Here is a 21,516-nt window from a genome sequence, read left to right on the forward strand (position 1 = left end):
TAAAGATAGATCCTTAAAAGAAAGTTTGATTTTTCACCAAAACGACATTCTGCATATTGAACAGACATCAGAAGTTCATTGTAAATGGACCATCTACAAGCGTGGCATCATTGACAATTAAATTCCATATTTCATCAATCAGGGGAGTACAAATTGTGACCTGCTTAGCCTCCTTGCCGTGGAAATCTCCAAGATTTCTTCCAATTACAAGGGAAGGCTGACGACCTGTCATATATGATATATTTGATGTGGTGAAAAAATCAGATAACGGCTAACTATTTGAAGGATGCGCCTAACGGTGAATATTGACAAGCCAGAGTCTAACAAGCAACACACAGAAACTCTGCTATTCATCACCATGGTTATCAAAGGTACTGTTACAATCATTCGTGCTGTAATCCTGATGTGTTTGACTTGCTTGACTGTTGGGAGGCGAAGAACTTCAAATTTCATATTTATAAGAAAAATGTGGAAAAGATGAAAGGAGCTTAAGAAACGGAGCCGTATGATTCCTATTCCGATTTCATGTCAGTTTGCAATTTTTGATTTAGTCTGTCAGAATCACTTTGTAAACTTGCAAATTTAGCTCTTTGTGAAGTAAACCCTTGGCCTTTAAGGATGTATTTATGCAAGAAAAACATGTTAATTTGTTGCCAAACCTGTTTTCTGTTTTCACTATTTACTGTCTGGCTACTGATCCAATCAATTGATCTTTGGCATGGCAACATGCGTAGCAATAAGCAGTATGGGAGACTAATGCTGCTTTGAAACCATTTAGTGTCAGAATGTTCCTTCGGAATCGGTAACCCCTCCTACTGAAAGGTTGTGTGTTAATCCTTGATTTTGTTAACATGTACCGCATCATCAAAGTACTCTGGCATGTGTATAAGCTATAAACCTACATTGTCACTGTTTTGGGAAGTTTAAGGAAACGGATGGCAATGAATATGTAGAAACACCGAATATATGGTGACCGCACCGCAACCGATTTGGTGAGGGTGTGAGTTGACAAAGGTTTCCAAGGACCATGGCTTTTGATAAAATAAACGCTCCAGGTTCATCATCTCCCGTGAGAATGTACGCCGTTTTGACGCAGACCCAGCTGATTTTGTATAGCGATTTGTAACCATGAATGAGTCTTGAGTTCACCACTATCAGCCAAAGACTACACACACAACAGTCAAAGCAGTGGGAACGTCTAACATCATTTTTATGTTATATCACGGCGTGTCGGCTTGATGTGGGAGGAAAGGCCACGAGCACGGGTATGGTGTTGGCAAACCTAGAAACGTATTCGAATCCTCATAGGTGTCTGACACACCGACGGGACGCAGCTCTGGATGTATATTAGCCAAGAGACAATTTGATAAGAAAAACAACGATGAAATAATCCACGTTCCCAAGAGCTTCGACTGACGCAGGATCAGCGGTTAATCAGTATGATGTTGGGTCCAATGTAGCAACTTTATATCGGAAATTTATTGTTTGTAGCGAATCACATATGGGTTTAATATGGGCTTAATTCGAGATAAACGATCTTTTGGTAGACAAATCTACAATACACTCGGGACGAATAAACAGGCGTAGGTTTCGGTAATTTCATGCTCGATTGCATGGTCAAAGCGCCAATATTTAAACGAATATATGCTATTAAGAATCTAATTAAATATGTTAACAGAGGTGGCTGAAAAGTTCTGATCCTAACTATTATGGACAGCGTTGATGGAGGTGACTGCTAATTAGTTTTCAACTTAATCCTCTCCAAGGTCCACATAGTTCTGCCAACGATGCTGATGTGCCTAGATCCCACTGGTGTAGAAGGATCTCTGGTGGTGGTGTATGCAGTCACAGCAGAAATGATGTGTATTGTCCTGGAGGAACAACACACCTTTAGTGAGCATGGTCCTTGGAAACCTTTGTCGTGCCCAGTCACAGAAAGTGTTCAACTCCCTCATGGGATATGCCTACTGTTTTGGTTAGGTGACGTGTGGCGAGTCGTCAATCGTCCATAATAATATCATGTATTTAATAACGTTTTCCTTAGCGGTGGCAGCTGAATCCATACATATCTTCTATCATTTTCGCGGTTCTCTATCCCTCTTGAACTCAGCTGCACATAGGAAGGAGCATCATCCCTAAAGTTGAAACCATGTCTACATGGATGCTGTTTAGGTTAATCCTTTCGGTGGAGATTCGTGATGATAGTGCGGTAACCAATTTTGTCCATTTTCAACAGAGAATACCTAGTCACATATGCCTCCAGACATAAGCCGGTTGTGCATTTGGTTCAAATGCAGCCTGTTAGCATAGAAACTATTGTACTTAATACATGCAAACTGTTCTATACATCCTTCATGGTTTGGCTCAGAACTTGTCACCCACCATCATATGTCAATACGAAAAATCTTGTGGTAAAGAGAACTAAACGAAAATAACTTGTTCAATCATTAAAACACTGTTTGCTCAAACAAAACACGCGTTGTAGATAGCTAGCTTGAAGATGCATATAAACGGATGCTGTCTGGTTCTACAAATAGGTACCATGTCTAGGTTTACAATGGTTACACATTCTATAAAAGCATCCTTCCATTTCACGTTTACAATCTAGATTTGAACTCTGAGAGATGACAAATCAGGAGAATGGGATCTATTTTGACAATCCTTCACAAGCTTTTCCAGGTTAATAAAAACGAGAAAACCTTGTCCATCATCAAACGAAATATCTGCTATAAACAGGGTCTAACATGAGGATGACTATATCATTAGCTTGTGTTCATGAATAACTGTCAAATAATGATGATACCAGATGTTCACCAAAAGTTGAGCATATCCTGGCTCACCGGTGGCACCCATCACAAATACATGCAAAGGCAGGTCAATTGTTCACCTGACAAAACATGGAAAGATATGGTACAAGTCAAAATAGGAAATTGCGTCAGATATAAATTTTGTCCATATGTCTGCCATAAACATTTTGAAGGCTTTACTAGGGGCTTGAATGTTGCAATCCTGGAGTTAACATGAACCAAAGGTCAATGTCAGCTTGTGTTTGCTCCTAACCCTTTCCGCGAACACCTGGTGTCATCCCCGAGTTTCAGTGATCCATTGTTATAATAACTTCTTTGGGAGGCATTTAGAAGTTGGAGTACTAAGTAAGGATAAGATATATGGATGAACAACTTCTTGAGATAATATTCACTGCTGTTTGGCCTTTTGTGCTCAGTGGAATCTTTGAAGTTGAAAACTCAGAGACCATGGCCCACTTGCACAAAACGATCTTAGCGCTAAGACTATTGTAAGCCTATGTTAAAGTATGTGAGTTAAGATCATCTTAGTGCTAAGATCGCTTTGTGCAAGTGGGCCCATGTGTGTAATCGTATATAGCTTGTCAAGAATGAGTTCGAATTTGTATCTAGGTAATTGATGTATTATATAATATACCTGAACGTGTCTGTGCATGACTTGGTTCATTTTACAAGAATGATTTTCTGGTAGCCTTCGCGTTCAATGTATTTAGACTGATTTTTGTTTTTGTGTGAGTACATGCGTTTTACGCCGCTGTTATATGTCAATTCCACAAATTGTAACCATGTAGGGAATCGAACTCAAGACTTAAAGACTCAGGACCCAACGATTTAACCACTAGGTTACCCATCGCCGCTCAATTTCATGTGACATTCCAAGGTTCTTAGAGAAATGGCACCATGTAAATACACAATAATTTAAAAAATAACTACATCTTAATCAAATTGGTTCATGTACCACGTGATGACAGAGCCGTAGTTCTGTTTTGTATAGTCATCATTTAAAAAATGGTGATACCATACTATTATGCATACAAGAAGACGATCCACTGTTATAATCTACTTCGAATTCATTTCAACGTCAAACAGATAATGTAAATACACATTGTGATATTCAGTTCGTTGACAAGCAATGGGCATTGCAACAAGGTTTTGTAATGAACTACATTAAGGATGTATTCCTCTTGTTCTTCGGATATTCAATAACGTAGAATGTGCCCAAATCTCTTTTCCCAAAGATAAGTCACCCGGCACGGCCAATAGTCATTTGATTACTCACGTGGTCAATTTCCAGAACACGACAAGACAAATATGAAATCCGATGGTTAATAAAACCCAGTTTCTCATTAATAACATTAGCACCAAGAAAGGCGTTGAATGGCAATTTGCATCTCGTGTCGGTAGCCTAAAACACAATCCAAAGCATTGAGCAGAGAACAGTCATCCATTGAAGAATTGCTGTTTTATTGGAGAAGTGACCATATTTTCTCGCATCACAAATCGTTTGGATTACTTGTCCATGTTACGAAGCTCAAGGGAGTAAGCCTGACAGTTTGGAAACGAAGTTGTTAATAATCAATAGACGCTGGTTTGACTTCACTTGAGGACGGAATGGGTGGCTTTTTGCCGCGATCCGTCTCTTCGCAGACACTGTGGCCGTGCGTTAAACACAGGGTTAAATCGGTATCAAATGCAAAATACCTATGTTAATCCGATACCAAATTAATTTGCGTGTTATTAGAAAAAATGTTCTCGAAAGGAGAACATTTTCTGAGCACAGACACGAGGCAGTAATTATCTCGATGTAACCTACGATCCTCACGAATGTATACTGCCGGGGAAAAGAAACGCAACATGTAGTATTGTACAGACAGGGTCTTAAAGTTTGAAACTTAAGTTAATTGTATCCCACACTAAACAGAGATAGATGACTGGTGTCTGTGACAATACTGTCACCATTGCATGGCATCCCATTCGTTTCTGACACCGTACTGTGATACCCACAACCTGGAAACTCGGGGGACAATCGATGTTTGCGTTGTTCGCGACGGACAGCATACCACCGACAACGATTCTCAGTGCGTCAACGCCACATCGTAATCATCGTGTAGCGGTGTTGGATGCGGGGTGTTCCCGCTTTGGGAGAATGTGTGCTTTTGTTCATATTATTTATTCAAATGGTTGCTCGTGTATACTAAACAACACAGTCAGGGATCATGAATATTCAATGATATTTTTGTGAAATTATCTGTTCAATCTACACTTAAAAAATAACCCCAACACTATTAATGATCCCTCACTTCATTTGTTCAGTATATAAAGGATACTGTGTTCTCCTACATATATCAATTTCTTGCAACTACGTCTTTCGCCGCTGTTATGCCTCTCGCGCCCAGTCGGGTCCGTTGCAGTGGGTGATCCGAGTTGAATGTCCCTTGCGTTGGCGTATTTAATTTGGATTTTGTACTACCATATTTTAATGTTTTTATTGAAGACATCATGTAATATGAAATTATTTGAAATTAATACGACAGAATTTGTCAACTACTCAAATAAGGTTCAAACACCGTATCATGGCTTGTAATGTGATATACTTCTTTCAAAATGTCTTTCTTTAATAACGGAATTTCAATATTTGTAATCAATGGAAAGTATTCAGTTTAACCAAAACACTTATTTTGTTCCTGCGTCACCAAACTCCCTGTATTTCACGTGTCTGGTCTGCCTAAGTAGAAATGAATTAACATGGCCTATCACCTTTCGTTCGACAACGCCTGATGAACAACATGACCGTTTTCTCTACAATGTTTAAAAGCTCTCTGTTCTCCTGTACACAATCACATTGAACCACTGCCTTTTAAAGCACGTCGCTAGGTCAATAAAACCAGAATCACTAGAGATTGAAAGATTTTAAGTTAAAAGCGAATAAAAATCCCATTGAAAATTTGAAATCACGAGCATGCATTATAATCAGCCACTGAGTGCAATCGGTGTTAGTCTGGAATATAAAATCGAAACAGTTTTACCTTGTAGCCCACACTGTCAGTAATTCTCAAATTTGTCGATTTCTTTTTTTAAAGAAGTGGTTGGCCTTAACACAACCGGGCCAAGCAGGCTTTTAGAGAACAGAGACTCTTGCCCTCGTCAGGTTCATGGTTAAGTGAAGACATCGTGTATCTAACCATCAGGGCATTGATGTATTGTGATTAACAGTTAATGTGTATGTCCCTCGATAGATAGCAATGTATTTGAATTTAGTTTAGGGCCCGCTTCGCTCTCAGTTTTAATTTCTCGAAAAATGTAAAATGTGTATTTAGATGATTTGTCATGTGAGGGTCGAATGTGAATATCTGAATGATGGGCAATGAACAGCGATCTGCGCCATTGGGATACGAGGATATACATCAACCAATCAGCGAGCCTCACCACTGATCTCGTTAGTTGCCTCTTGCGACAAACAAGGGTTGCTGAAGACCAATTCTAACCCGGATCTTCAAGGGTTTCTTGATGTTATGGATACGGAGGTCATTTATGAAAAGCCAGCCGACTAATACGTGTTTACAAATCCAAACAGCTGAGGTGGTCAAACAGGGTTTAATATGTTTAGTTGTTGCGGTGGCTCAGTGGTAGTAGTGTTTTCCCTTTCACCGTGACTACTGGTTCGAATTTCACGAAATGATCTTAGGCCTGTTTATCCATGGTATAGCTGGACTATTGCACAAAGCGTCATAAAAACATACTCATTTATTTGGTTAAACCAGCTGAGAAATATGACGACAGGGGTGACTTAATACAAAAGTTGAAATCGTTGGGTCATTCCCTCTTCATGGGTATTACAGCTTCTAAGTTGAGAATAGGGTCCCTGGAAGGTGTTCTACGCCACCCTTCCTGGTCCCGTCAGCAGTATTTATCATATGCCCTCCCATAGCTTCACAAGACTTATATAGATTGTTTTTAAATTTCGTTGAATTTCGGATGACGTACACCTTTGCCTGATTCTCGGTACCAACGAACTCTCCCTAACAGACGATGCACATACAGTTTATAGAACAGAGGGGCACAGATGGCCCAGTCGTCTGAGGCGCCGCAATTCGCTGTGCAGAAACCTATGATTGTGGGTTCGAATCCCGGTTCGCGCACATAATGTTTCTAGGTTTGTCAGCACCATACCCGTGCTCGTGGGTTTCACCGAAGTGGTAAACGTCTGAGACCTGCATCACTTCGGGCTTTCCTCCCACATTAAGCTGACACGCCGTGATTCACTCACTCATGGAACAGAAGCGTAATGCATTATTGACAGGCTAAATTGGAGTGATAATAAGTTGATGGGCTGTATGGCCTCTGTCCATCGCACTCTATCTTAAGATAATTCAATCCACCTCCACCATTTACGCTCGAGGACAAAGCATGGGGAGAACCTTTCATTTCAGCCTTGTCATTACGCCAAGTAAATTTCAGTCGTCTTAAAAATACCAGTTATTTTAAGAAAATAGTAAATGCTATTAGACGATGACAGAAGAGAAAAGAGCGAAAAAAAAATAATATTAACTTAATTTTAAGAATTTACACATAAAATCGTTATGTTGAGTATCCTCATAGGATACGCCGAAGAAAGATTTAAGATCGTAATATAATGTTCTTTTAAGCACATTAGGATTGTCGCGATAAAAACATTATTTCCGAGTTTGAAAACCTCCACGACTTTTGATATACACTTAACGTGATATGTACATGGATGTTGCCAGTGTCGATTAAAACAAAAGCGACAGAACCATTCCCATGATATTAAGAAACCTAATTTAAAAGCAGAGTCTATGCTACAATTCCGATTATATCATAAGAATGTGTTTATGAATCATAATGAATGATGAAAAGTGTTCGCGAAAAAGTTAGCGTATCCTACACCAGCGGTGGCACCTGTCACAAACACATGCAGAACCAAATCAATTGTTCGCCTGAAAAAAAACGGAACTTATGGTACAAGTCAAAATAGAAATATGCATCGGACATGATTTTTGTCACTGATGCGTCAAATTTGGAATTTGTCTACCATAATACTTTTTTTCACTAATGCCTTACATGTTGTTATCCAGATCAAACATTTCTTGATCAATAAATATTCATACGAGACGCTCTTTGACATTTCATTTAAAGAGAATGTTCTATTGTTTATATTTAACGTATTTAATTTTCTCGAAAAATCACATTTGTATCTGAAATATGAGTGTTGTGTTGTGCATGAGGCCATGATAGCTCTAGGAGTACATCCATACAGAATTTCTTACAAGGTATTATGACGATTGTTGTTATTATTATTATATTATTATACTATACATGTATATACCGCAGGTATCCAGGTACTAGTATCTGCTCAAATGTCGTTTTTGTTTGTTCCCCTCCGTGTGCATTCCAGTTTACATTCTCTGTGGTGTCAAGATGTAATTCACACGTTGTTGATTGACTGTGCATGTGTTTACTGGACACTGCAATAGTATATGAATGTGTAATACTATGTAAACCCAGCTCTAGCGAGGCAAATGAAACAGCAATGGCCCAATTCATGTATGAATTCCTTTTAAGACAACAAATAATTGAACATTATAAAAGCGATAAGACCTTTCCATATTCATAAGAAATTTCTAAAACACATTACATTTTTGTTTACAAAGTCACATGTTCATTTCAAAATACGCAAATCGAAATTGATTATTTAATTAAATGTCTCGTAACTGTTTCGAGACAATATTGTTATCGGATTTCCCTTTTAATTGTTTTATCATATGGAAGGACCATCTGAAGAAACATATATTGTTTCTTGTACCAAGGCACCAATGGTATAATGGACATCGATGTCATTTGTAGATACTAAAATGCCATTCATATGAAAACATAGAAGCGACGGTGGTTATGTTTATATGTGTCCTAGTTGTTCAATTGATTGTTCCATTATTAGATGCACTCAATGATTCAGGCCTGACCTTTGTCCCATATGACGTGGGTTGATGAAGGGTCAGCGACCCCCAACGTCCTGAAATATATCTTGATTTGGTTTCTATTGGCAGATCAGAATTACGGAGTGCCAAGATGTAGCTATATCAAGTACTTCACGGGGGACGACGATCGGGAAGGACTAGGACCTACTGACGCTATACTGTGTAAGTTCATCACTCTTACACGAACACCTTCTGAGCCAAATCGAAAGTAGATCTAGAGGCTGATGGTCTGAGGTGACTCTCAGTTGCTGTACTATGCTTAATTAATGGAGAATGTCCATCAAAAGGACCTGTATGCGAATGACGTATGAACATATTTATGAATATTCAAAATACGTCATGTCCACAAATGTGTGTTTGTAACATAAAATGGCTTTCTATGACTGGCATTGCATCTGTCTCTGTTTCTTTACTTCACTAGTAGCCTGTATTTGGGAATAGACACTAACAAATGCTTGTAAAATATGTTATTATATTATCATGTTATACTTAGAAAAAGGTAAAGAACCTCGGATTATTTTAGAGAGGGAGAGAGAGAGAGAGAGAGAGAGAGAGAGAGAGAGAGAGAGTAGTTGGTTCTTTTGGCGTATTCGTGCTTAACCTGCGCTTGTAATTCTTAAAAACATAAGTCACATTTGAAAACTTTTATACAGATAAAGTACAAAACACGTTATTTTAATTCATTAATTACATAACATGAGTACGTGTGTAATTATTTTAATTCATTAATTACACAACATGAGTAATTGAGTATGTTGTACTTGAAGTAGCTTTGAATAGTATTGGGTATAGTGAATAGTGATGAAGGTCTTTGACCTTTGCCATATGGTGAAACGATCCACAGAATATGTGCTGATGCATTATCATTCAAATGGGATTTAGGTATGTGATAAAATATGGCCGCACTATCGATATAAATTTCTTTATGTGGTCAAATATTTTCTTATATTTGATAAGGGGTTAACATTCCGTGTACTAAAAAAAACATTTTGTGTTCGTCTCAAAAGTGTTTTAACTCATCTGTGATGACGGGAAGAAGTCCCAGCACATCCTCGTTACTTCTTTCAGTGTAAATATGCATGTCTTGTCAGCAAAGGATACCCAATGCATTATCATTCTTTTCCCCAAATACGATAAACCCCAGAACATTTTCCCACTGGTGGTTATGTCCTCATGATTAATAGTGACACTTTGGCATGCACATTTCGTTTAGTTAAACCGGTGGGGACTCCGGTTGAGAACATGGGCCCTCAGCAACTTGTGCTTGTCCTACGAGGCGACTAAATGGATCGGGCGGTCGGGCTCGGTGACCTGGTTGGCCGCATGTAATCTATCCCAATTTGCACAGCTTGATGCTCGTGATGTCAATCACCGGTTTGACTGGTCCATATTCGATCATTTACAGATGGCCTCGATATTGCTTGAAATATTGCTGAATCCAGTGTGAAATAGAAAACAGTTTCGATAAGTACATAAGAGGTGACAATGTACGCTGTGGTCTAAGTGTGACACCATTGCACCACACAGATTATATAAGTTGAAGGAAACTCAATCACCCAAGTTATGTGATTTGAAATTCTTCTTTGGTCATTTTGCGATATTAAATTCAGACTTCATTTTATGGACCATGACAAAATATTCATATTTTATTAAATAATTATATTTTGTGGACTTTGAAGTTTATTAACACAGTTATGGAACAATTACTGTTTTCATATTATTATTAACAATATTCTTCATAAAAGGTCACGTCAGAAGTTCTTACATCAATCCTTAAGTATAATTGCCACAGTTCGTTCATCATCCAAACATGACAGAGGTATTTCAGAAATGGACATGTCTTAAAAGCAGCTTGTCAAATAGTGCTTAGGATAGGAAAAGGTAAGGTGACAATAGAAACATTGAATATAAAAGCCATTGCATTACCATATAGGCCGAACCATTAAGTAACACTTTTAAAAGGCCAAAAAGCTTCATCCATAAGTCTCCAATGAATAGGGCTACGTATGATTGAACATCCAACATATATGCCTCTGCGGCTAAATCTCCGAATATCTTTGTTTATGTTGTAACCACTCGGTAAATGTACTTTTAAAAGTAGACAATTATTCAAGTCAGCTGAATCTGAAACCAGTTGTTAGATGTGATGCACCCATGTCTCTTTTGGCCTTCATCATTATCTAAGTAAAGTGTACTTAAAAGGCAGACACAGTATCCAGGTCAACCAAATCAGAAAAGGGCTTTAGATCGATACAGGCACTTAGGATGCACAAAGCGTTATTATAATGAACGACGTCTAATGCAAAACCTGCGCGACAAGACACCCCAGCCTTCGGTATAATTACAAAGCAGATTTCTCTCTAATTACCCTACTACAATTCCCCTGTCCGCCACAGCTGTCAGACATTTCAGAAACGGGGTATATCTACAACGTCGTCTCTGGAAAAGACTATACAGATCGATAGAAGTGCACTAATTTAACGAGGAGACACTGTAAGAGTGGAAGAGGACAAAGAGTAACTGCTTTTGACAAATTCCCATTAGGATGACAAGATGTTCGCAACGAGAAAGCAGCATAGCTGGGGACCCTGCAAACATCCTTCTTGCCTGAACTAGAACATGCATATATGCATCATATGAATGCAGCTTTATCCTGATCTTGTTATCAGCATTTTGGCATCTTAGGGCATTATCATAATGTTGTTTTGGTCTTGAACTGAACACTGTGGTCATATGCTAAAATTATTTGAAATAATCAACACTGACAAACGTTAATATGATATGTTTTAATAATAAAATATAAACACCGTGTATAAACTTATGCAAACAAACAATGTTGAGGAATAACGTGGCTAGAATAGCAATATTGTGTATAAATGTGTTGAAATAAACCGCATGAGGTTCTTGTAAATAGCATTTACATAATTTAATGAAATTTGATCGCGTTCTGTTTAACACGTGGGGATATGTTCATTATTCTTATTTTGGGGAAAATAATTACAAAAATATCACAAATTAGTTATTGTACATGTAAATGTATAGATTTATTAATGTTTTCAAATATTTCGCTGCAAATGTGGATGTTCATCAAAATCATATGAGTTTCATGTGATATATATGTTTCCAACAAAGATGCAAGTTGAGCGTTCTATGTTTTTTATTGATACAAAGGTATATCCCATGTAAACAGGTGAAAGCATTAGATTGACTGTAGTTTATACCTGATGGACTTTCTTTTACAAGTGTTTCAGTTGATTGTACTGGTGTGAAATGTTGAGTATTAATAGAGGATTTGAGTGTTTAAATGTATATACCATTTCGTATATGTACGCCAATTGGGAACATCGTCTGCGGAGATACTAGTGATTTATAACATGTCTCTTTAATAAATTTATATTCTTTAGAGCACGCATGTATTTTGAAGATAAAGAAGTATATATTAAAGAATAACCATAAAACATTGCCCATATATGTATATCAATTAGGCACAGTTGTAATACAGTATTACATATAGCTAAATTCATAGAAATAATTTTTGATTATGTAACATTAGGTAATCATTAATCCCAATGTAGGATTAGTATCATTTATGTATTGCTGATCAGTTAAGTAATCTTGGGGAGCATCAATTTGATTTGTATGGGGTGGGAATCGTTTTTGAGAACGATCTATTTTGCATCCATCAAACTATTTATTTACTGAGCACCATTAGACAATCTATTCATTTTCACTAATAACACAAAACTTTTGAAGTTTGGGTATTTTCCACAAAAAAACTGTTCATTTGCTTTCACCACTGCCAACAAACTATTTATTCTGGACATATTTCCGAACGATCTATTCAATAAAACATTTCTCCCACCCCCACCCATAGAAATCAAAAGGATGCTCCTTTCGTGCTATTTCAGTAAAACATTTTGAAATCGCATCACACAGCAACTAAACTTATAGTCCGGGTCAGGATGACCTGGTCCCGTTTGAAAAAACGTAGAACAATCAAATATCATAATACCTATTGCATCATTCGTACTGCCATAACCCTTCGAAAAGACATCTTTAACTTAAAGTGATTAGTTATCAGAAATATTAGATCGACCGGAGATCGTATGTTTATTCATGCATGAAGAATCCCAAAACATGAGCGTCAATGGCATCAATCAAGTAATCCAAGATGGCTCGGCACAATATATTTGGTTCCATTATATAATTTGATTGGTGAGTCTACCAAACGTATCGACGTATTAAGTATGTGATGCATTTAAGGAGTGTAAGAAATAAACCCGGCGTATTTATGTCATGCCTCCTACTACAAATACAAGCAATGAGCAAACTAACGTCTCTCGGTCTTTACTGGCGTTCTTGTTTCTCCGTCTTGCACGCACAAATCGTGCCCATGGACATAAGATCAATCATAAACTCTCTAGGGAATAAATGAGTTGAACTGGAGTCGAAAAGATAATAATTTTATAAAGAGCGCAGTACATCATTCAGAAGAATTAGCTAGGGACTGTTCTTACTGATTGAACAGCGAAGTGCCTGAACGCTTGCACTTCACTATGCCTGATTATGCCTGATTATGCCTGATTTCTGAATGGGAAATGTGCAGTCAGTTTCCGTCACAAGGCCTCGGTTAATTTAGGCAGACCTTGAGAGTAGAAGAACCCTATTACCGCCTTTATTACTCAGCGCAGCATCCTGGCTTGCGATTCACTGTAGCTATTATAAACCAGCTGTAGAAGGAATTTAATAACCATCTATGAATTTATACGAGAATTGCCTTTTATTCATACAACATTTAGATTTTTTGAGTAAATGCAATAATGCTGTTTTGATTTCATTCAGAAGTTTGAACAATGCAATAAAACTCGAACTGTAATTATGAATATTGATTTACACTTTCTTTGAGCATATTTGCATTGAGAATAATCATGTTTCGTAAGAAAGCTATACATACACTCTTGTTATTTACGTTTACATAAATACTCCTTGCCTGTGTTTATGTATAATCATTTTGCCTGGAATATCGTTCATTGCTTCTTTGGCTTTATTCTAATGATTTATTTTCTTTTTTTATTTCATTTTCAGTAAACATACGACGGGCGACGATGTTCCCCCTTGTCAGCCTATTAATTCTACTGATCGGAGGAATAATGTGTTTTGTCGGACATTGTAATTCGGGCAGAAAAATTTTAACATTCGTATGTGGAATTCTATTTGTTTTAGCTGGTAAGTAATTTGTGTTGTACGTTGCATACGAATCCTGCATTTCCTGCATTACTGTGAATGTTTAGGGACACGTAATATGAACGTATACTATATATATAATATAAAATAATAAAGTCCACGTTAGTCCATCATCTTCTTTATATCAGTTTCCGACATAGTACTTTCGCTGTCTCATGACAGCTCTTCAGTGTAACTGACAATGACATATAATATGACGTCATACTCATGACATATATTAAATAAATAATTGTCATTGTCAGTTACACTGAAGAGCTGTCTTGAGACAGCGAAAGTACTATGTCGGAAACTGATATAAAGAAGATGATGGACTAACGTGGACTTTATTATTTTATATTATATATTACATGTACAACGAGTGAACATTTACCTCATTTTTGTATATATAGTATATATAGATAATATAAAGTCACATGTCAACACATTTAATTTATTTCACAAGGATTATATATTTATGCATTTATTTCACATATGAACGTGTTCATGTGGTCAATCAATCATTTCATGATAAAAAGGTAAGACTTAGGATTCCATACATACATTTATACATTGTGACGTATTTAATATACATACAATTCACGAGACAATCAGAATGGCATCATCTCTATGAACACGTAGTACTTACAATTTTGAAAGCAAGCAATCATTAGCTAAACATGTATCATTATTCATAAGGTAATTGTTACAATCGGACCGTTGATTTTGGTACCCTTGTTTACTCTAACCACTTATTCTCACGACAAGGGTTTTACATAGTAAATACCATGCATGATACTATACCATATACCCTGGTCCATGACAAGCAACAAATTCTAAAACTAATCACAGGAATCCAATGGAACGGTTTAGTTAGTAATAGTATGGTGTGGATCAGATTTAGTATATCTGCTGGTACACTCACACAAGAAGTACTCGTTTGATCTCATTACCATGCGAAACCTAGTGGACTTCATGTTATACTATATGAATTATTTCCTTCATATCTAATTACTTTGTGTATGTTAACTATGCAAAAACATAACAAAGATAAGGTTGTTATACAATTATCATGTTTACAACTCCCATTCCATCATTTGATCCTAGATGAGTAGCATATACCACCATAACCTTATTGTATTTCAGTTTACTGAAACAGTTGTTAGGTCACCTATTGCAAATATGAGCCACAAAACGTCTGGACTTAGAACATGTTATGTCAGTATATGTAAATAAGTTGGTTCTGTATTTGGATCTGAGATGAATCCCCAAATAGGACAGTTCCACCTTAAAGATCTCAGGGGGTTCTATTGAGTGATGAACTGAACGCCGTCTGCATAAAGGCCAATATATATTATAAGTCGAATGAAATTCATAACCTCGAACATAGAGAGCATTACTTGTGGTCATCTGGCAGTATCATTTCTCTGCTATCATTCTCGAGCCTACTTTGCATGGGAAGTTAGTATTTTGTCATTTACAGTACGTCCCTATGGATTATACGAGTTATCCGAGACACGGTGAGTGTGGATGATCGAGGATTTTGTCTGCACTATACAATTACATCGTCTTAGACGATATATCGCGCTAATTGATTTCGAATTAACGTGTTGCTAACATATGTTATATGTGGGATTACACTTTCTTAGTATAATTCAATTCTAGTATTTGGGGGAGTGGGGGAGTCCCATCGAACCACACTGTCAGGGTAAGACACCTACTCGCAAATACACTTGTTGTATGAATGAATGTTGTATTCTAATTAAATCTGTAACATAAAAATGGAAAACGGTAATTTCGGGTTCACATACGTTTGTGATTTACACCAAAATCCAATTATCGATTATTACAGATTTCAACTGCTTTTCAACAACAGTCTTCACCGACGAGGCATCAAATGTGTTTTATATATCCCAGTGTGTTTTGAAAGATTGACCGCCCTGACATGTGAACAAATATAATATTACGTATGATATGAGGTATGACTTGATATATGGCATGACATGACGTAACATAATATGATTCTCGTTCATTGCAAAAACCGTATACTTTTGAACCACCAAATGAATAATTCTATAATCCATATTTATGTTTTTTCTTAATTATTGTATTTTAAACAAATACAATGATTAAGAAGAAACACAAATATGGATTATAGAATTATTCATTCATACACATGTCTTTGAGCAAACAAATGTTTAATTCAGAAAAACATGATATTCCAATTCAGAAAACAGCATATCAATCACCATAAATACATAATTGACATTGAATTTTAAGTTTTGACATAATATATAAAACAATCAAACTGCCTGAAGATCAGTTCGTTTTTCAAACATTTAAACTGTTCAAGTAGATATATGATTAGAAGGATTAGTATAGACCTTCACACTGGAACAGTACGTGTATACTCTGTGGTTTGTCCTGTAGTATTACAACGTACGTTAACACGATGATAAATCACCCCAATACCAAATATCCCTGACACGTGCGTTGTGATAGCGACAAAGTAATTACACGAATGTCATGAAGGTCCGTCCGTGGTCACTACTTACTCATTGTGGGCAGTATGTCGGCAAAGATCAAAAGCCAGTGTGTACTGAGAAAGAAGCCAAGCAGGCCACCGACAACCTTCACATCTAATCTCCTATTGGCCAGCTCTTCGCCGTTGTCATGATAACAGTACGAGCTTAACGGTGACTGACAAATAATTTTCCTAGCAATTTTTCTCTGTCGATTGCCAAGTCTTTTTGGTGGTCTACGTTGAACGAGATCGACTGCGTTATTGAGTTTTCGTCTGAGGGTATTTTCAATTTGTTTTGTGCTTTCGACCGTGTTTTTTATCTTCATGTTTATTCATCAACATCCCACGCGCAAAGGTTTAGACATGTGCTTTTAAGGCTTGTACGTATATAATGGATGGATGTGTACGCTTTCTGATATATAAGACAAACGGTTTTTTACAAAAGAAACATGTAACGTTGATATGTGTTGAAAGTTTGATTGTAAAATCGTTTTGTGTTCATTTTAGTTCTACTACTACCCCCTGTCTTATCGTTTCGATCACAACTGAAAATTAAACTTTTTAACGCGTTGGAATAATATTGATTTGTGTTTCTATTAAATAATACAATACAGCTAATCGCTTCAAATACAAACTTCGTTAAATCCTACAACAGTTGGCATACGCATAACCACGGATTCGAAATAACCGGAGTATAGATAAAGGCGCGATGTGATTAATTCGACTGAGCAGCCTTAACCATTGAGATAAGCACGAACGAAGAGATTCCAGACAGAAACATAGTATGTTTATACGCACATCCGGGTAACATAGACCCTCTGGATATAAACAGACTCTCTCACTCACCTTAGATACAATATTGCATGGTGTTAATGAACTGATATCTTTGCCGGATAATGAACTCGGATATATACTCGCGCATGTTACACAGGAGATAGATGTCGTACCATTCCATATTATCACGTGTGCGGGCAAATAGATCAATGTCTTTTCTGCCTAAAATCATCTGCCACAAATAACATTTAAAAAGAAACTCCGGATAGTATTTAAAATCGCCCTGATTACCAAAATTGAAGATTACCGAACCTTTGTTGTCATATAAAGTAAAATTCATGTCTTGGAATGCCTGATTTACCAATCCACCGACCCCACATAATAATGACAATTATTATGACAAAAGGACCAAAGAAGGTCAATATGTAAAGTTGTATAACCATCTGACTTCTCCTGACCCCAAAACAAAATGTTTTCCTCTTATTTACTGCACCTATCCACCTGGCAAACAAATATTATTAGACATCAAAACTTTTTTGTCAAATATGTTGTCAGGTGTCAAATGTTATACTTGGGATAACACTTTCTTAGTAAAGCACAAAATCAAGTACTTTTTCTAATTGATTCCAAACGGATTCGAACCCATACCTAATCGCCAGCACACAAAGTAATATTTTATTATGTGTTCATTTATCACCATGTCGACCCTAAAACCTTTCTATGAATAAAATACGTACACCAAATGATTCAAACAGAGGCATTAGGTAGGTAAGTCCTAGTCTAATAAATATACATGATATCGTCAGTTGAGTTAATAATGTTACACACAGCACCGGATGCATTCAGTGAATATCTTTCACATTGTTTTGTTGTTGTTGTTTGGTTGTTTTGTTTTGTTTTTTGTTTGTTTGTTTGTTTGTTTTGGGTTGTTGTTGTTTTGTTTTTTTAGGGGGGGGGGGCGGTTGGTGTTGGGTTTTTTTTGTGTTTTTGTTTGTTGTTTGTTTTTGTTGTGTTTTTTGTGTGTGTTTTTTTTGTTTTTTTGGGGGGGGTATTTTATTTTGTTTTTTCGTTCACAATGTTATATGTAAATAATATTGATACAGTGAACATGAACAGCATCTATTTTGTTTTATTTCCAGGCCTCTGCACCCTCGTCGGGATTATCCTCTACATCGGCAGCATTACAGAAGAGGTAGGCAATAAGCCCCGGGCCAGTATAGAAGAGCCTAAGTTTAAATACTATTATGGATCATCCTTCATCATGGCAGTCGGTTCGTTCGTTTTAACTGAATTATCAGGCGTGTTTTCAGTGTACTTGTATATTACAAAGCACAAACAATCACAAAGGAAAAAGCTACAACAAGCATTGAAAACTGAAACAAACGACAATAGATCGAACAACTGGCGGTATAGACGACCTAGGTCTCAGTCTCGCGACCGGTCTCAGTCACGTGACCGATCTCGAGATCCTTCAGTAAGTCGCTCTGAAAGCTACTTCACCTATACGCCAATCTCCGATACTTCTCATGAATTGTCGAACTACACATTTCAAAGGGATGTATCTAGAAATACTATATCCACAACAGCGGAAATGCACGCTCATGCGCAGCATGCGCAAAAGGAGGCCGCTGCAGCGCCCTCTATTGATATTGTAAGGAGGACAACTCCAGTGTGACGGATTTCACCTTGCAACAGCACAGGCTCATGTCAATTGTAGAGAGGTATCAATATCTGTTTTGTTGGATTTGATGTGTTACGTCTCGGTATACGGGACCTGGTGTATTTGTGAGTGAGTGCCGTAGGCATTTTGTGAAGAAATGGACGAGAATTCATTGTGGTTTTTCAAGACGGCAAACGTAATGTTGTGGAATATGATATTCATTGAGTGTGTTTGTCGTCTGCGCCAGGACAAAGCCTGTTGATGGTGGTGTATCTGGTCCCTCCAACGAGACCGGATGTGTATGCGCCCACGACAAAGCGATAACATCGAGGGGAGGAATGTGGACTCTGGTTCTGCCACCAGAGGTCGCGCGGAGAAGGTCAGTATCAGGCCACGTGCTGGGAAAAGCAGGTTGACCTTGTGGCAGGTCAAGGTGAAGGTCAGGGTCAAGGTCGACCCTTCAAGATGGCGCCGCACCCCGTGTCGGTATGCCAATATCATCATTGGATTCCTTTTTTTCTTTTTGATTTTCCAAATAAAGGGATGTATTGGTTTCGTGTTCATATGTATAATGTTTAATATGAAGAAAAGTATAATGTTTTGGTCGAATGTGTACTAGATATCACAACTGCTCACAAATGTTGTTTAATTTTGCTGAGCGCTTTTTGGGAAACTAAGTCATGTTTTGTTCTCATATAGGGTCGCACAAGTTTTCTGTTCTGTCTGTACAAAAGTCAAAAACTTTTGTATGTCCAATTTTGTACAATAAAAGAGAAAACTACACTTATTATTTTCATGTAGTACTTTTTCACATAGAGAGACACAACACTCAACTGAGTGACGGATCGCCATAACAAACTGTCCTCTGAAGCTAGACCCTAACCATAGTACATCCGAATATTTAACATGATCTCGAACAGCCACACTCAAGGATATGAGCACCACCCGCGTTCGTGATGTTCTTTTTGTTGCTGAACCGCAATTTCTACAACTGTACCTGTTGTACTAGGCTGAAGACACAGCGTTGGGTATCCTACTCATTGGTTCTAGTCCCGTATTCGCCCAATTGTGATCCTTGTCCATAACACGACATAGATCGTTCCTTCCACCTCAAGCTGATACGCCCTGATATACGTGCAATAAATCACTCCTTCACTCACATAAGATATATTTATAACGTGTGGCAGTGTAGAAAAATGCTGCTTGGTATCCTAGTAGTTAAAACATTCGCTTGTCACCCAGAAGACCCGGGTTCCATTCCCCATATGGGTACAATGTTTGAAGCTAATTTCTGGTGTACCACGGCGTGATATTGATATTGCTAAAAGCGGGGTAAAACCATAATCACTCATCAGGTTATCATACCTACATCATTATCAAGTGAAAAATGTCATTTTAAACGTATCAGGTAACATAGACAGACAGGTAACTAAATAGCAACATTAAACTGGATGATATAAAAGATAGTTCACTTGCACTGGACTCATGCCCTGGATATGATTCAGTCTTGTTTTCATTTGTCCACGCGCTTCCAATCAAACTGCTGATGAATATTAACATCAATTCCCCAAGGCCAGCCATTATATAGCTTATTAGCTTAGATAACCGGAGGCTATGAGGGCTATCGTTCTCCACTGTTCCTAATATGGGCAATGAGACCCTCTGCACGTTTGGGGCTATTTAGTCACACTCTAGGTCACAATGAGGACTGCAATAATTGAACACCATTTTGCTTCTACACGAGCGAATTTTTTTCCAGTTCTCTTGGAATCAAAATAAAGCATTGAGTTATCGTTATCAGCCAGTTCGTCACAGGCGCTGTTTGGGCTTAACGATTCCTTGGTCGTTATTGATGACTATGGACGTCAGGAATTATGAGATTTCCACGAACATGGAAAAATGTTTGTTTAATTTTTGCTATGTTTGGCTTCAAGTGTTTGTTCTCATTAAGGCGAATCATGTTTTTATTGAAGAAATTAAAGTTCAAACGAAAGTATTAAAAGCAATTGGTTATAAAACGTGCTGAGGCTTTCAAGTGGCTTATTTGTTATTAAATAATGAAAATCAAGATTTTCTCTTCATGAGGTAGTATTTTCAATCATGCGAGTAATTAAACATTTAAGCTTTCTGTGAAAGAAAACAGATAGCCAATGCCCTTTGACAATGATTATTATCATGTCGAACGGATTTTACAAGAGCAATAATTCAGCAAGCTTTCAATCCTCTGCATAAATTGTCCCGTTTACACATTTTAATGTCACGATTTAAGAGGCGACGTACTGGGAACCAATGAGAAAGTCCTGGCTTATCATCACAACACTATTGACGGAATCAATTGATATAAATGATTGCTTATTTTACATTAATGCATTTTCACATAAATGAAATTATCGCTTTCGCTGGTGTATAATATAATGACACTTCATTTCCAAACATATGGAACATTCTGAACGAATAATCTGCAGTACGTCCTAAAACCTCGTTAACCATTGTTTTTAAAGGAGTCGTCTCTGTTATGGCGTAGTTTTTTAACAATCACCA

At 37.4% G+C, this 21,516-nt stretch overlaps 1 protein-coding gene across 2 annotated transcripts in view; it reads left to right on the forward strand.

Moving 5' to 3' along the window:
* The window catches only part of LOC139468634 (voltage-dependent calcium channel gamma-7 subunit-like), a 60,771-nt gene extending 41,080 nt beyond the window's left edge, over positions 1-19,691 (forward strand). For both annotated transcript variants that reach the window (XM_071250756.1, XM_071250757.1), the window contains exons 2-4: positions 8,867-8,959; positions 13,883-14,023; positions 18,455-19,691. In XM_071250756.1, the coding sequence (XP_071106857.1) occupies positions 8,867-8,959; positions 13,883-14,023; positions 18,455-18,990 (770 nt within the window). In that variant the 3' untranslated portion in view covers positions 18,991-19,691. The remainder of the gene's footprint in view (positions 1-8,866; positions 8,960-13,882; positions 14,024-18,454) is intronic.
* Positions 19,692-21,516: the final 1,825 nt, after the last annotated feature.

Source organism: Haliotis cracherodii, unplaced genomic scaffold (genome assembly GCF_022045235.1).
Source record: "Haliotis cracherodii isolate W230 unplaced genomic scaffold, xgHalCrac1.p SCAF_2, whole genome shotgun sequence".
NCBI lineage: Eukaryota > Metazoa > Mollusca > Gastropoda > Lepetellida > Haliotidae > Haliotis > Haliotis cracherodii.